Raw genomic sequence first — 17,042 nt, 5'->3', positions numbered from 1 at the left:
GGTGCCATCACCGCCCCCCTGAATCACTGCAGTGCCCACCAGGGGGTGGTAGCGCCCACTTTGAGAATCACTGGAATAGACGAATGAAACAGATGAAACAAATACCATGCACATCACTAGTGTCTGAATGTTCCTGCGGTCCCTTGGAGCCCACAGGACTCATGATTCCATTCCATAGGATGCAGGATTGCAAGACAAATGCCTTCAGGCCACATCCGAATGTTTCATTTCTTTTCTAATAACATGAGCTAGGCCTCTCGTGAGTGGTGCTGCTTAGCCAGCCTTCCATGGGATTTTGTAATCTGTTTATGCAACAATATCTCAAATCTCGACATGGGGGGGGGGGGGGGGGAACGCCCGAAAGAGGCAATTGGAAGCCTCCCCCGCTGCTCCCGATACCGTGCTCGGCTCTTGAGCAACGCTCTCGACATCTGCTGCTCCCCGTGATCCGAAGTGCCGGGACAGCTCATCCCCCTTAAATACCTTGTTTTGATGGCAAGGTGTTAAAAGGGAGATGTAAGCAGCACGAGGCAAAAGTGCCTCGGTTTTCTGACTCAGTGAGATATTTGCAGGCGAGAAGAGGCAGATTGGAGCAGCGCATTCCCAGACTGTGGTATTAACCCCAAGCTGTTGGCTTCTGCTCTTGTTTTGGCAGACCAGAACATATGGGACAGGGGAGAATGGGGTGGCGGAGCTCAATGGCAGTTGGATGATAAGAGATAATGTTTAATTTACAAATTAGAGCCATTGCGTTTTATTAGACGCACAAGTGAGGGATGGATTGCCTTCCCCAGATTCGGAGTCCCATTGGTCCTAGCCAGTGGAGCTAAAGGTAGGGGATGATAGGATTTGTGTTCCAACAAGCATTCTGATGCTGTGCCTTTGATCCTAGGAATATGCCTAAATTAGAAGCCAGACAAGAAAGAACTGAACAAAAAGAACTAGAGTGCCAAATTAGAATAAGGAACACCGAGGGGAAATCTTGGTTGGCCAGGATGAACAGCACTGAATAGCCTTGCTGCTTGCAAGCCTGGCCACTTTCTACCTTGCGGGATCCTTGGTTGGCCAGTTTGAATAGCCTCCTGTATGAATGCTGCAATTAGCCACCTTGATTAGCATTTTGTGGCCTTGCAGCTTCAAAGCCTGGCTGCTTCCTGCCTGGGGAAAATCCTTTGTTGGGAAGTGTTAGCTGGCCCTGGTTGTTTCCTTTCTGGAATTCCCAATCCCCCTGCTTTCAGAGTGTTGCTCTTTATTGACTGTCCTGGTTTTAGAGCTTATATTGTTCCGTATTATTATACCACAGTAATTATTTCATATTATATTTATAATCCTATATTATCTGCTTAGAAGTGGATGATATGAGGCCCCTTCTACACAGCTGTATAAAATCCACACTGAAGTGGATTATATGGCAGTGTGGACTCAAGATAATCCAGTTCAAAGCAGATAATATAAGATTATAAATGGGTAATATAGCTGTGTGGAAGGACCTTGAGTCTACACTGCCAGATAATCTAGTTCAAATCAGATAATCTGTATTTTATAGGAGCCTACCTTTCTAACTGGCAGTTAGGGGGAGAAAGGCTCTTCCACATCCTCTGTAATTTGGAATATTTTTCTAGGTTTTTTTGATTGAAAGACATATTTTGGATGACTATGTCATTTGTGGCCAAATTTGGTGTGATTTGGTTCAGTGGTTTTGTTGTTTAGTCCATAGTAAAACGAACATTACATGTATATATATATAGGTTGTGACCCAACTCCTAGCTGATTTGATCCAAAGAACTGATGAGAGTCTTTAGGATCACAACAAACTTCTCCCAAAAAAAAAAAATCAAGTTGCAAGAGATACAATAGGACAGTTCACCAAAAGAGGATGTCGAGAAGAGGTTTTAAAGAGTAGCAGTAAAAACTCCATCCGATATAAAGGAAACAAGATTACAATTTTGAAAGAACGCCCACCAAGTACACTAGTGGAGTTTGGGGAAAATAGACCTTGACATTAGGGAGTTGTAGTTGCTGGGATTTATAGTACCCTTTCAATCAAAGAGCATTCTGAATTCCACCAACAGTGGAATTGAACCAAACTTGGCACACAGAACTCCCACGAACAGCAGAAAACACTGGAAGGGTTTGGTGGGCCTTGACCTTGAGTTTGGGAGTTGTAGTTCACCTCCTGTAGATTCCAAACAACGATGGATCTGGACCAAACTTGGCGCGAAGACTCAATATGCCCAAATGGGAACACTGGTGGAGTTTGGGGGAAACAGACCTTGGCATTTAGGAGTTGTAGTTGCTGGGATTTATAGTTCATATACAATCAAAGAGCCCCTTGAAACCCACCAAGGATAGAATTGGGCCAAAGGACAGGCGGAAAGATCTTCAGGAGGAGATGCGGCCACACCAGACCTAAAACAGAAGAGCTATTTTCTGATTTCTGAGCCGACAATGGGTCGTCCAACCGTTTCTTGCTCGACACGGCAAAGGAAATGTCCCCGGTTGTTCTCTCTGGGTTGTTTGTTTCAAAACCAATAATCTCTTTATTAATAATCTCTTTCCTTTCCAGACCTGGGAGCAAATATCCATAACCCATCTGGTGTCTTTATCTCAAATGGCAGGAAATTGGGCAAGGGAGCCTGCTGATATTTACTTTTCTATGTTCATTTCATTATCTGCTTTAAGGTGCAGCAAACGTGATGCGTACGGTGCCATATACACCATAGAATTAACGCAGTGTTACACCACTTGAACTGCCAAGGCTCAATGCTATGGAATCCTGGGGTATGAATAGATATTTTGCACATCTTCCTTACATATAATTAAAGTGAAAATATGTATGTCTTCCATGTTGAGATTACTTCAGCCAAGTGCCTGTTTACAACTGGCAATGTAAACAGCAGCCACCTCCAAAATCTCATATACACATAATAAAAGTGAAAATATGTATATGTGTATGTGGCATGGTGTCCACTAACACAGACAAGCTCCTGCCTCCACAAACAACTATAGTTCCCACTACTCCAGAGACACCAATGGCCCTCCCTCCAATGACATTGCAGGTTATAGCAAGCGTGGTGAACATGTCCAAGAGCCCTGCCCATGTCCTCCATAAACACCATCCTGCCCACCACCCAAGTAAAGGCTTTCATACAAGGAACATTTCATCCTAGATTTCATGTATTTCCTCCACCACAGACACCCCAGTTATAGAGAGCGCCGTGAACATGTCCAAGAGCCCTGCCCATGTCCTCCACAAACACCATCCTGCCCACCACCCAAGTAAAGGCTTTCATACGAGGAACATTTCATCCTAGATGTCATGTATTTCCTCCACCACAGACACCCCAGTTATAGAGAGCGCTGTGAACATGTCCAAGAGCCCTGCCTATGTCCTCCACAAACACCATCCTGCCCACCACCCAAGTAAAGGCTTTCATATGAGGAACATTTCATCCTAGATGTCATGTATTTCCTCCACCACAGACACCCCAGTTATAGAGAGCGCCATGAACATGTCCAAGAGCCCTGCCCATGTCCTCCACAAACACCATCCTGCCCACCACCCAAGTAAAGGCTTTCATATGAGGAACATTTCATCCTAGATTTCATGTATTTCCTCCACCACAGACACCCCAGTTATAGAGAGCGCTGTGAACATTTCTAAGAGCCCATCCCATGTCCTCCACAAACACCATCCTGCCCACCACCCAAGTAAAGGCTTTCATACGAGGAACATTTCATCCTAGATTTCATGTATTTCCTCCACCACAGACACCCCAGTTATAGAGAGCGCTATGAACATGTCCAAGAGCCCATCCCATGTCCTCCACAAACACCATCCTGCCCACCACCCAAGTAAAGGCTTTCATACGAGGAACATTTCATCCTAGACTTTATGTTTTTCCTCCACCACAGACATCCCAGTGTTCCTTTCTCTCTCCATTGGTGTGGAATTTGCCTAAACCCGCCCACTGTCTCTTCCATACCCTTTCCTATTCTTTTCTATGGCACACAGCAAACAGAGGAATTGATCATTAACTGAACATATTAGAAAGTTTTGGGGAGAATTCACCATGATTTATAGGAGTTGTAAGTACTGGGATGTATAGTTCACCTGCAATCAATGAGCACTCTGAACTCCACCAAAGATGGAATTGGACCAAAATTGGCACACGGAGCCCCCGTGACCAGCAAAAAATACTGGAGATCTTTGGGGGAAATTCACCTTGATTTGGGGGAGTTGTAGTTCACCTACATCCAGAGAACACTGTGAACCCAAATAATGACGGATCTGAACCAAACTTGGCATACATATTTGATATGCCAACATTGGATTATTGGAAGGGTTTGGGGGGACCTGACCTTCCTTTCTGGGAATTGTAGCTCACCCACAACTAGGGAAAATGTAACCTCCACCGATGATGGACCATATACTTTGGTTCCCCTACAAGTACTTACTCCCAGGAGTAAGGACTTCTAAGGGTTTTGGAGGACAGTCGCTTTAATCACTTCATCCCACGCTCTTTAAATATTTGTTCATTATTCTCCCTCCTGTTCTTTCTATCTTAATATAAGTTCCTCTTGGATATCATAAGACTGCTTACATAATTGGATTGCTCTAATTGCGGGAGACTGGCGAGAGGAATGGATAATTGGACAGATGCAGATAGGCTGGACTGTGTAAACTAAGGACTTTATTGCCTTCGTGTATTGACAACATTGGGTGCATCCTGCTCCCAGTCTGCCTTCCGCCTTCAATGATCCCTTCACTTTCCTATTCAGAGGCAAAACGCATCCATAGCTGGCAATTCTGCACTTTCCTATCACCTTCTTTGTGCACCAGATTGGAAATTGTCTATCGAATGGCAAGCCATTTAACCTTAGCAGACTGAAAACCAAAACCAAGGTCACAACATCTGTTATAGAACTTCAGTATGCCAATGATAACGTAGTCTGGGCACATTCAGAAACAGATCTACAAGCGACTCTAGAAAATGTGCACCATTTCTGTCCCTTGGCAGCCATTTCTCCACAAAAGTCAACATTGACACTGAAATACAACACTGCGAGCGCAGCATTTTTCCGAATGAAGCAGAGAGTGTTTGAGGATCTGTTATAGAACTCCAACATGCCGATGATAATGTAGTCTGGGCACATTCAGAAGAAGACCTACAAGTCACTCTCAGCACCTTTGCAGAAGCAAACGAGAAGCTCGGCCTCTCATTAAACATCGAGAAAACCAAAGTGCTCTTCCAGTACTCACCAGCAAAACCATCTGTAATGCCAGAAATACAGATTAATGGAGTAATGTTAGGAATTGTTGACCATTTCACTCCCTTGGCAGCCACCTCTCCACAAAAGTCAACATTGACACTGAAATACAAAACCGCCTGAGCTCTGCGAGTGCAGCATTTTTCCGAATGAAGCAGTGTTTGACGATCTGTTATAGAACTCCAATATGCCAATGATAACGTAGTCTGTGCACATTTAGAAGAAGACCTACAAGCCACTGTCAACTGTGGCGCAGACACAGAGAACTGGGAAGCCTTGGCCCTTGAGCGCTCTAACTGGAGGTCAGCTGTGACCAGCAGTGCTGTGGAATTTGAAATGGAGAGCTTAAGGGAGAGACATGTCAAGAGGAAGGCACGTCAAGCCAACCCTGACCAGGACCACCTTCCATCTGGAAACCGATGTCTTCACTGTGGAAGGGCATGTGCTCATGTACTGACCATGGGTGCATCGCATAATCTTGGCCTCATAAAGCAATAGTAGGCTCAGCATCTATCCGAAACAACTTGGACGGCAAATCCAGACAACAGAGTTCACCCAATTTATCACAAGCTATAAGCTCCAAAAAATTATCCTTAAACCCAGTGTATATTTACCGTAGAAATAAACCTTGAGGGCTAAACTTTTCACACCTCCTGATGCCATTCCCAAGTCTTTTAAAACCCATCCAGTCATGTCAAATGAGAAGGTTATTATTTATGTATTATCTTATTTTGTATTTTATTTTTATTATTATTATTATTTTTATTATTATTTTTATTATTATTATTATTTTAAGATTGTCCAGGTAAAATTATTCTTCTTATTTGACAAGACTTATTTCCAGGTGAGGTCTGACCAAAGCGGAAGAGAGTGCAACTAGGACTTCCCTCAATCTGTACATTAAACTCCTCTTGTTGCAGCTTAGAATCGCATTGGCTTCTTCAGCTGCTGCATCATGCTGTTAGCTCATGTTCAGTTTGCGAACTATTAAGACTTGTAGATCCTTTTCACTTGGACTATGTTCAAGCCGGAGATCACCCATCCTAGATAGAGTTGGCTTGTGTTCAGTGTGTTATCTATTAAGACTCCTAAATCCCTTTCACTTGGACTGTTTTCAAGTCATCCATCCTAGTCTTATACATTTATGTTCATGTGGTATTATGCCCTAATTCTTGTATGGTTTTAACTTGTTGTATGTTTGCTCTATTGGAAACCGCCCTGAGCCGGTTTCCTGTTTCCTGTTTCATTGGGTTTTCTGGGGCTGAGATTGTGTGACTTGCCCAAGTGGGTTTCCATGGCTGAGTGGGGAATCAAGCCACAATCGTAGTCCAACTCTCAAATCCCTCCCTCCCTCCCTCTCCCTCTCTCTCTCTCTGAACTTCTCATACCTTCCAGATAGGGCGGTATATAAATAAAGTATTATTATTATTATTATTATTATTATTATTATTATTATTATTATTATTAATATTATTATGTGGGTCAAGAATAGGGCTCCACAGCCACCTACGTGTCCACCACCAAGACACTAAACACCTGGAAGGCCATCATCCTCGGACAATGAGGGATCGCCCAAGTAAGTAAACAATAATGAAGATGCTCATCCAAAGAACTGTATGCATATATTGAAACGCCACACCGAGGTCCTTGTTTTCTCACAGGTGTAGCGCACTCTACAGATATTATATTTGTCATTGACATCCCAATCCACCTGAATCGTCAGCTCCGGTTTTGTTTTGCCGATGGCTTCCAAAACTGCCAAAGCAAAAGCGCCCCCGTGTGGATTCTGCGGGCATCAACTATATTCTCTTCTCCTAGGTTCCCATTCTGTAACATGCACCCATTTCCTTTTAATTTTGTAAAGCGCTCTGGAGATAATGTGTGGTTACCATAGGAACAAATGAAAAGCAGAGTGCCAAAAAGAAGTGTGAGAAAGAAAGAGAAAGACACAATTTCAAAAATCAACACAAGGATCTGTGGAACCAAGAAAAGAGGAGGTAAATCATTCAGAGAGGTAGAACTGCAACTCCCATCATCCTAAATGGCGGGGTTGCGGCCCAACGCATCTGGAAGTTCATTGCCTTGGGACAGCTGAGCTAAAGCAATGTTTTCATTGCTCAATAACTGATGTTCTGAAGCTGTGATGGAGCAATGGGTTAAACCAATGATTCCCAAAGTGGGCACTACCGCCCCCTGGTGGGCGCTGCAGCGATCCAGGGGGGCGGTGATGGCACCTATTAGGACACGGGGGCAGGGCCTCCTGATCTTCTAGGCAGATATACCTATCTCCCCGAAGGGACTCCGGGTAATTTCCAAACATTATATTATCTTCATTCTACAGTGTGGACGTAACCAATGTCACCAAATCCCAGATTATGCTCCTGCCACTTCAGTTCCCCTCTCCGAATGTGAAAGGAAAAACTGAGACAGAAACGCCTACACCCAGGCACATTCACTTCCCCCCAAATAAACGCTTTCTGTCAAAATGAGAAATAAGCAATTAGTGAGTTGGCAGAAGGGCGTTGGGCTGTTATTGCTGCTTTTCCAAAACAAAGAAAATTAAACAATATATCTGCAGCAATTACGAGTTCCCGGGATGCAGATTGCTACAGGAGACAAAGCCATTTGTTTTTATGATACAGGACGCAATACAGTTACTATTAACGCAGATACAGGCCATCCGGTTGCAATTGGATTATAACTTCCACCATTCCATACCATAATAATAATATACTTTATTTATATTCCACTCTAGCTCCCTGAGGGGACTCAAGGCGGATTACAGAGCACAAATATGGTAAGCACTCAGTGCCATTATACAATTAACAAGAACTGACAATACACAAACAGAGGTAAAGGCTTTCCCATCTTATTTCCGGCATCTTGAGGCTGTGCACATCTCCGGCCATGGAGAGTGCTGTCGCTCCATGTCCATCTTTAGACATCCTCCCGATTAATGTCCTTAAGGGCTCCTTTGTTACCTCCCCGCTAAAAGCAGTGCCTATTTATCTAATTGCATTTCTACTTTCAATCTGCTAGGTGGGGAGCTGGGGCTAACAGCAAATACTCACCCCGACTTGGGCTCAAACTGCCTGCTTTTCGATCGGCAGGATTTTTCTGCAGCTAGCGGTTTAGCCTGCTGTTCTAAGCGCAGCCCCATATTTCTCTGGAGCTGATGGGAGCTGTGTATTTGAATCTCTGCAGTGTATTTGTAAGATTTTGAAACTTATTGGAGTTGAAACCAAGCTCACAACAATAATACACTAGAAGCAAATGATTTATTCCATCTTTCCACAATCACTGAATAACAGTTCTAAAGAGTTCCCGCTCACACACCTTGCAATATAACAGCCCAATTCCCATCCACCCCCTAGTGGCCAAATACTGTGCCCACAGTCTGTTAAGTGCAATGTCTATTTCCCTCACAAAATAGATCTTATTTACACTACCCTGTACCCAGCCTCCACGTGGGAAGCAAATGATTTATTCCATCTTTCCACAATCATTGAACAACAGTTTTAAAGAGTTCCCGCTCACACACCTTGTAATATAACAGCTCAACTCCCATCCGCCCCCTAGTGACCGAACACTGTTCCCACAGTCAACTGCAATTTCTATTTCCCTCCCAAAACAAATCTAATCTACACTACCCTGCTTTCCTACCCCTCCCTTCCTTATGGCAGAGAACAAAAGCAGCTAGTTCTAGGCTGATACGGTGATCCTGACAGTATTTGAATCCAGGGAAACCTGTATGTAAATCAGATTAAAGTTTGTACAATGAGCCAACAAAGAGGGATTCACTCATGCATCGCGCACATACTTTCTAGGCACTGGGTTGCTGTGTGTTTTCCGGGCTGTATGGCCATGTTCCAGAAGTATTATCTCCTGACGTTTCTCCCACATCTATGGCAGGCATCCTCGGAGGTTGTGAGGTATCTGTTGGAGGCCAGTGTGAATGTTGTAATTAATTACCTTGATTAGCATTAAATGGCCTTCCAAGCTTCACGTCCTGGCCTGGGGGAATCCTTTCTATGCACCATTATGTCAGAGTAATTTGCAGTGCAGCAGTAGTTGGATGGAGTCAGTGGAACGCAGAACGAAGAGACATCAGAGACGATGGTAAAACTATATACAAGTTTTACTGTAAGCAGTAATAATCAAGACAAACAGGCTTGCAGATGAACACAGGACTGTAGGCAGACAGCACTCGACTCAACTCAGAACAGAACTGAACTGATGCAATCAGTAATGCACACACACTTGTGTCTGGACACTCCCCAGTTCCAGCCACACATCAAGGCCATCACAGCTTCTTAGCAATAAACTCTTTCCAGACTATAGTACACTCTGGATGATGCAATCAGTATGCAATACAGGAAAGACACAAATTTCATTTAAACACTACCAATACACCAATCCCACATTAACACATTATACCAAACCGTTTTTGTGGAACTACAACTCTTATCACCATCTGACAGCAGGACAGATTACCATAGATGTTATGGGATGTGAACCCTGAAAAAATCAATGGCCTTGTGTCCGCAGCAGGCGTGCAATAACAAGACGTGTGTGTCAAAGGAACACAACTGTTTTGCTCTTTTTCTCCGCGAAGTGCTCTTCATTTCAACACAAGCTGATTTGGTCAAATGCCAAGCAATACGCGAGGATGGAACGACAACGCAAGAGGTTAATATAGGGAATGATCTCACCGGAGAAGTCATCCCTTCGTAATCCTCTGATGGCATTTCGTCAATAGACGGGCTTGGCACGCCTGACACAAAGATATGATTTCTTCCCTCCCCTTGAGGGGTTGAGGAGGCACCTGGAGTCACAGCATATTTCATTTTAATTGCTCATCTTATTATTTGTTTGCAGACTGTGTGGAGGCGGAGGTGGAAGAAACTGCTCCAACATACACACTCTCCAACTACCCGCCGAGGGCTAATTTTGATTCCCATCACAATGGGGCAACTGAAAAATCGACCAAACGGGGAACTCGTTGCAGAAACTCATTTTCATTGAGGGCCACATCAGCCTCATGGTTGCCTTCAAAGGGCCGGTTGTAATAGTAAAACTATGTTGTCCTGCCACTGAAAGCTTCACGGGCTATGTAAAATGACTTGATGGTCATGGGCCTTGCGTTCAACACGTGTGGACTAGAGCAACGCAGGATGTCACTGAATATGAGCAGAGTCCATATTGGGTTGTTGTGTGTTTTCCGGGCAGTATGGTCATGTTCCAGAAGTATTCTCTCCTGATGTTTCACCACATCTCAGAGGTTGTGAGGATGCCTGCCATAGATGTAGGTGAAACATCAGGAGAGAATACTTCTGCCTGGAAAACACACAACAACCCTGTGATCCCGTCCATGAAGCCTTCGACAATACAAAGTCCTCATTTCATTGGAGACCAACCCAAAGTAGCACCTCAGCAACAAATCCTAGTGTCATCCATGAGCCACAGAATCGTCCACCTTCCAACAAGGGAGATACCAACTTGGTAATGGAAAGGAATACCTGGGGACAACATCGGACTGGGACTGACTGGTTATCATGGTTGAGTAATGGACAAAAGAGAGAAGCCTCCATCCAACACAAGGACATCCAACACTGGTGGCCCCATGCTAATATGAAAAGTGGTTACTCACTTGATCTTCAGGCCAGCGAGCATGGTTTTGTCAATCCTAGAAAAAGAGGTGAGAGGAAAGAACAATAAGCCAATTGTATCTCTGTAGACATCTCTGTAGACTGAAAGGCTTATGATGGGACTTCATAGCTAATTTGAAATGCTGGAGAATACAGAAACAAATCATCCTTCTTGCAATTGCCGCTGATCACGGAAGGAACGTGCAGCCATCGTGACTAGTAGTCATGGACAACTGTATTGGGATAATACCCATTTAATGCCACCCAACCTCATGATGATCAGGGCATCCAATGGAAGTCAAGTCTTTTGTTCAACTACATCTGGGATGGGACAATTCAGTGTTAAAATGGTCTAACGCCATGCGTTCCTACAGCACATGGATATCTTTTCCCTATTTTGATGAGACCTAGGTCAGTGGTTCTGAAGCTGTGGGTCCCCAGGTGTTTTGACCTACAATTCCCAGAAATCCCAGCCAGTTTACCTTCTGGGAGTTGAAGGCCAAAACATCTGGGGACCCACAGGTTGAGAACCACTGACCTAGAACATGGAGCACTAGCATCTCCATCTATAAAAGACTCCACCTAAACCATAGGAAGAATGTCCTGCAAGTCAGAGCTGCTCGACCAGCAGTTCCCAACCTTTGGTCCTCCAGATGTTTTGGGCTTCAGCTTCCATGATTCCTAACAGCTGGTAAGATGGATGGGATTTCTGGGAGTTGAAATCCAAAACACCTGAAGGACCAAAAATTGGGAACCACTGTGCTAGACAATGGAAGACATTGCTCTATGGGTTGGTTGAGTCTCTTTCTCTGGAGGTCTTCTCTGATGGCCACCTGTCAGGAGAGTTTGAAGTCTATACATGGCGGAATACAGTTGGGTTGCATGGTCCTAGGGGTCTCCTCCCATTGAGAACTATGGATAGAAATAGGGAGACATGTCCCACGTCAATCCACCCTTGTTTTCCAAATTAACTGAAATCAGTGAATTTTGCTTGGAGAAAGCTTCCTTCCTTCCTGGAGATGCTTACTAAAATATTTTAATAAAAGTGAAACTGTGGGGAATAGCTGGAGAGAGGAGGAGGTAAAGTCAACTCCTGAGATCTATTCCTTCCAACACAGAAGAAAAAACCCACCTTTTCCACAGGATGTGAGAACTTCACTTTGATATAGCACGTCAGGAGGAACATGGTTGTTTTTCACCCATGAATGCAATAGCAACCTTTCATTTCTGCTATGTGCTGGATATGTTTTCTGGGTGGGTTTGTTGAGTCCCATAGAAGGCCTGAACAGTTGCTTCTGGAACATGGCCATACAGCCCAAAAAACACACAACAACCCTACGTATGTACAAAAACTAGACCTATTTCTGCATTGGTTGAATTTTGGAGATGGGGCGGGAGATGTAAGCAATGGGGAGGAACTGTGGAAGATGCAGACCACAAACACCTCCAAGGTTGCCATTACCCACCACGTTCCTTGGACGGAAGTTGGTCATAGAGGCAACAAGGGACCTTCATTAGGTGGAGGACCTTGGTTCAGCGTTGTCATTGAACTAATGAACATTAGCAAAAATTTGAAACCCACCACGTTCCTTGGGCGGAAGTTGGTCATGGAGGGAACAAGGGACCTTCATTGGGTGGAGGACCTTGGCCCAGCATTGGCATTGAACTAACAAACATTAGCAAATATTTGAAACCCACCACATTCGAAACTCTGATCAGCACACAACTATTTTTGCTCCCAGATGAATTCTGACATTGCAAAGAGATCAATAACTTCATTCAGCAAATTTCACACAGAAAGGGTGTGCGTCCAATGCGGGCAAGTGGCTCCACCCAGGTGAAACCAAGGTGGCAAGATGACCAAAGATGATAAAAGAGCATTTGGGCCTACCACTTCCTTTCGAGTAAACACATGTGAAGGCAGAGCTTCCGGTATTTTGGTGTGTTCCTCTACCAGAAAGTATTTGTAGCTAACTGGCTGGTTTACAGGTGTGAGTACCATTCCCACGCTTTGTGTGTGTGTGTGTGTCTAAATCGTAATTTTGATTTATGTCAAGCAGCCAGGAAAACTAGAGAGAAAATGCATCATGAAGACAAAGAAAAGCTGCATGTGGTGGTTGATAGCCATACATGACAATATGGAAGCAACCACTCTCTTTCAAACAGAAATCCAATGCATCCTGGCTTAGATATCTACTAGCTGTGCCCGGCCACGCGTTGCTGTGGCAAAGTATGGTGGTATGGGAAATAAAGTATTGAGGAATTGGTGATAGTTAAGGTAAAGGGTAAAGGTGTGGAGTCCAGATAATCCAGTTAAAGCAGAGAATATCTATATATATAAAAGAGTGATGGCATCACGGCAGCGGACAAAACAACAAAAGTAAACACCCCACAACCTCGAAAATTGACATCACAACCCCTCATCCATGCCTCTAGGTTGATACAACAAAAAGAAAAGAAAAATAAATTCCTAATTAGAGGGAGAGGAATAATTGTTTTTATCCAATTGCTGCCAGTTAGAAGGCTAAGCTCCGCCCACTTGGTCTCCTAGTGGACGGAGCTTAGCCTTCTAACTGGCAGCAATTGGATAAAAACAATTATTCCTCTCCCTCTAATTAGGACTTTGTTTTTCTTTTCTTTTTGTTGTATCAACCTAGAGGCGTGGATGATGGGTTGTGTTGTCAATTTTCGAGGTTGTGGGGTGTTTAGTTTTGTTGTTTTGGAGGTCGCCAGGATTTCATCACTCTTTTATATATATAGATAACCAGTTGACCTGTTTTTTCCATTCATGGATGGAAACAAAACAAGAGGAGATAACAAAAGAAATGAAATTCCTACACAAGAAATTGTTGTTACCGATCCATGCGGACGTGAAATGCGCCATCTCTCAATGTCAATCTGGCACCTCAACTTCATAACATCTGGAGGTTTCAATGTGGAGCAACACTGATGTTGATAATACTAAACCTGATGCAGACCATAGCATGAGGCGGCCTCTCAGTTCCTTCCCAAGAAGGGATGTTAGAAACCTAGACGGGCCATTCCTACTGTTCAAAGTCCAAAACTCTTTAAGAAAATGCAAAAGAGGCAACCATGGTGCCCATTATGGAGTGTCAGGAGAGATGTAATGCTTGGAGATTTTTCCCTCTCTTTGAAACCCTAGAAGAGATGGAGTTAAGAGTAGCTAGGGCCCAGTTCTTTACTATTAAGAAATGTAGATATATTTGTAAAATTTAAAGATTGTACTCTGGATCTTTGCCTCCTAAGCTCTAAATTCTTTACAGCCACATGTGCTGCTTGCTGTGAGCTAAATGCTCAATGATAACTATCCTGCTTTTGCACATTTCCTCTGCTGATTTTGGGTAGTTTTCCCTAACATCTAGAAAATCCTAACACATTAGTATTCTGGATCTTTGTCTCCTAAGCTCTAAATTCTTTGCAGCCACATGACACTTCATGCACTGCTTGCTGTGAGCTGAATGCTCAATGATAACTGCTTTTGCACATTTCCTCTGCTGTTTTTGGGTAGTTTTCCCTAACATCTAGAAAATCCTAACACATTAGTACTCTGGATCTTTGTCTCCTAAGCTCTAAATTCTTTGCAGCCACATGACACTTCATGCGCTGCTTGCTGTGAGCTGAATGCTCAATGATAACTATCCTGCTTATGCACATTTCCTCTGCTGATTTTGGGTAGTTTTCACTAACATCTAGAAAATCCTAACACATTAGTACTCTGGACCTTTGTCTCCTAAGCTCTAAATTCTTTGCAGTCACATGACACTTCATGCGCTGCTTGCTGTGAGCTGAATGCTCAATGATAACTTCTTTTGCACATTTCCTCTGCTGTTTTTGGATAGTTTTCCCTAACATCTAGCAAATCCTAACACATTATTATATTAAGTCATCTGAGATGTTTAATAGTAAGGAAAGAGATGTAGCATGTGATGCCATAATTCAGAACAATACAACCTGAGCTTATGTTCAAGATATACTTCCCAGGAAAGTCTTTGGAACAAGAGCAAAGGACTTGGAAAGACATCGTCCAGATCTTCCTTGCTAACCTTTACAAATGAAAGAAAACAAGTGGAACCCACCATCCATATCCTCCAAAGGAGACACTCCGCTTCCTCTGAAACATGGCTCCCGTCTCAGCTCAGTCCTCCCGTTTTCTTGGTGCTGTGGCCCACGCTTTGACTCCTTGAGACAAATGTTGGCTTGCTCACTCACGCAAGGGCAGGGAGAGGGAAGTGCCTGGCGTTATGCATATTCATAGGGTGGCTTTGTATACTGAGGCTTTTTTGCATCCCTTTGCAATGTGGGGGAAACCACGTTGGCCACTTCCTGCCCCAGAAAGGACTCTGCAGTCAGAGATTAAGAAGCCGAGGTGCCTCCCGCCGGCCTATCGTTTATTGTGTGGGTACGATCAACTACACTCAGCCCGCCGGTGTAGTGTAGTTGAAGAGTGCCGTGTTCCCTCACTGCTTTGCAGTTCACTTTTATGGACTCGCTGTTTTGCGTTTTTTAAATAAACACTAAAATAATATTATAAATCATAAAAAATTACGATTTACAGTGGCGGTGGTCTCAGTTGGGTGTAGGCGGTGGGGTGGAGCCCAAACGGCAGTGGGAGGAGAAGGAGGTGCACCATGTTCCCCTGCCTCTTTCTTCCCTCCCTCCCTCCCTCCCTCCCTCCCTCCCTCCCACTTTCTACTTCCTTCCTAAGGAGACGCCTAGTGTCCCTACTTTGCGGATTTTCACTTATCGCGGGTGGTCCTGGAACAGTGGGGCGGAGCCCAAATGGCAGTGGGAGGAGAAGAAGGCGGCGCCATGTTACCCTGACTCTTTCTTCCCTCCCTCCCTCCCTCCCTCTCTCTTTCTACTTCCTTCCTAAGGAGAAGCCTAGTGTCCCTACTTCGCGGATTTTCATTTATCGCAGGTGGTCCTGGAACAGTGGGGTGGAGCCCAAACGGCAGTGGGAGGAGAAGGAGGTGCACCATGTTCCCCTGCCTCTTTCTTCCCTCCCTCCCTCCCTCCCTCCCTCCCTCTTTCTACTTCCTTCCTAAGGAGACGCCTAGTGTCCCTACTTTGCGGATTTTCACTTATCGCGGGTGGTCCTGGAACAGTGGGGCGGAGCCCAAATGGCAGTGGGAGGAGAAGAAGTCGGCGCCATGTTACCCTGACTCTTTCTTCCCTCCCTCCCTCCCTCCCTCCCTCTTTCTACTTCCTTCCTAAGGAGAAGCCTAGTGTCCCTACGCCAATTTTCATTTATCGCGGGTGGTCCTGGAACAGTGGGGTGGAGCCCAAATGGCAGTCGGAGGAGAAGAAAGCGGCGCCATGTTACCCTGCCTCTTTCTTCCCTTCTACCCTTCCTTCCTCCCTCCCTCCCTCCCTCTTTCTACTTCCTTCCTAAGGAGAAGCCTAGCGTCCCTACTTTGCGGATTTTCACTTATCGCAGGTGGTCCTGGAATGTGAACCTCACAATAAGTGAGGCAACACTGTACAAAGGAAAGTGAGAAAATGCAAATTTTGAAAATCCTATTTATTTTAATCTAAGAGATTAGCTCTGTAGGAACACAACTCCAACAGAAGTTGAACATAGAGGACCGAGAAATTCCAAGAGAGGCGTTCTCTTTAGGAATCTCTTGGCCATCCAGCATGAGTCTATGGTCAACCTTGGGTGGACGTTAGTTATAGAGACACACTGGAGAACCTAGGGACTCCTGGAAAGAACATGTCTCCAACCCTGAAGGTCTATCAGAGATGAAAATGTAAGGACAAGCCATTGTAGATGTTGTTTGGTCGACAGTAGAAGGTGAGTTTCAAAACCTATATAGGAATGCAACAAAACACACAAGAACCCGGGAAGTTCTATTTCTAGCAGAACATCTTCCATACTCCTTCCTGTCCTGAAAGATCCAATGATTTGGGTGAGCAAGGCCTGCTGAGAACCTGAATGAACATTGGAGACCAAACAGACGCTCCAACTGGGTATGCATGACAATTCTAGCATTGTCACGTCTATATTTATTTATTTATTTATTTATTTTATTTCCAGAATTTATACCCCGCCCTTCTCACCCGGGGGGACTCAGGGCGGCTTACAACATACATACACACACA

The 17,042-nt window shown here is 44.4% G+C and overlaps 1 protein-coding gene across 4 annotated transcripts in view; it reads right to left on the bottom strand.

Annotated features, from left to right (window-relative positions):
* rap1gap2 (RAP1 GTPase activating protein 2) overlaps positions 1 to 17,042 on the bottom strand; it is a 173,809-nt gene that overhangs the window by 102,992 nt on the left and 53,775 nt on the right. For 2 of the 4 annotated variants that reach the window (XM_062960448.1, XM_062960452.1), the window contains one exon: positions 10,922 to 10,957. The exons of 1 other annotated variant lie outside the window; for it this stretch is intronic. In XM_062960448.1, the coding sequence (XP_062816518.1) occupies positions 10,922 to 10,957 (36 nt within the window). Of the gene's footprint in view, positions 1 to 10,921; positions 10,958 to 15,016; positions 15,076 to 17,042 lie in introns of those variants that run through there. One more of the 4 variants, XM_062960451.1, reaches the window with a different exon arrangement.

This window comes from Anolis carolinensis, unplaced genomic scaffold, assembly GCF_035594765.1.
Source record: "Anolis carolinensis isolate JA03-04 unplaced genomic scaffold, rAnoCar3.1.pri scaffold_7, whole genome shotgun sequence".
Taxonomy (NCBI): domain Eukaryota; kingdom Metazoa; phylum Chordata; class Lepidosauria; order Squamata; family Dactyloidae; genus Anolis; species Anolis carolinensis.
The sequence above is the reverse complement of the archived record's forward strand: the minus strand, read 5'-3'. Positions and strand labels throughout refer to the sequence as shown.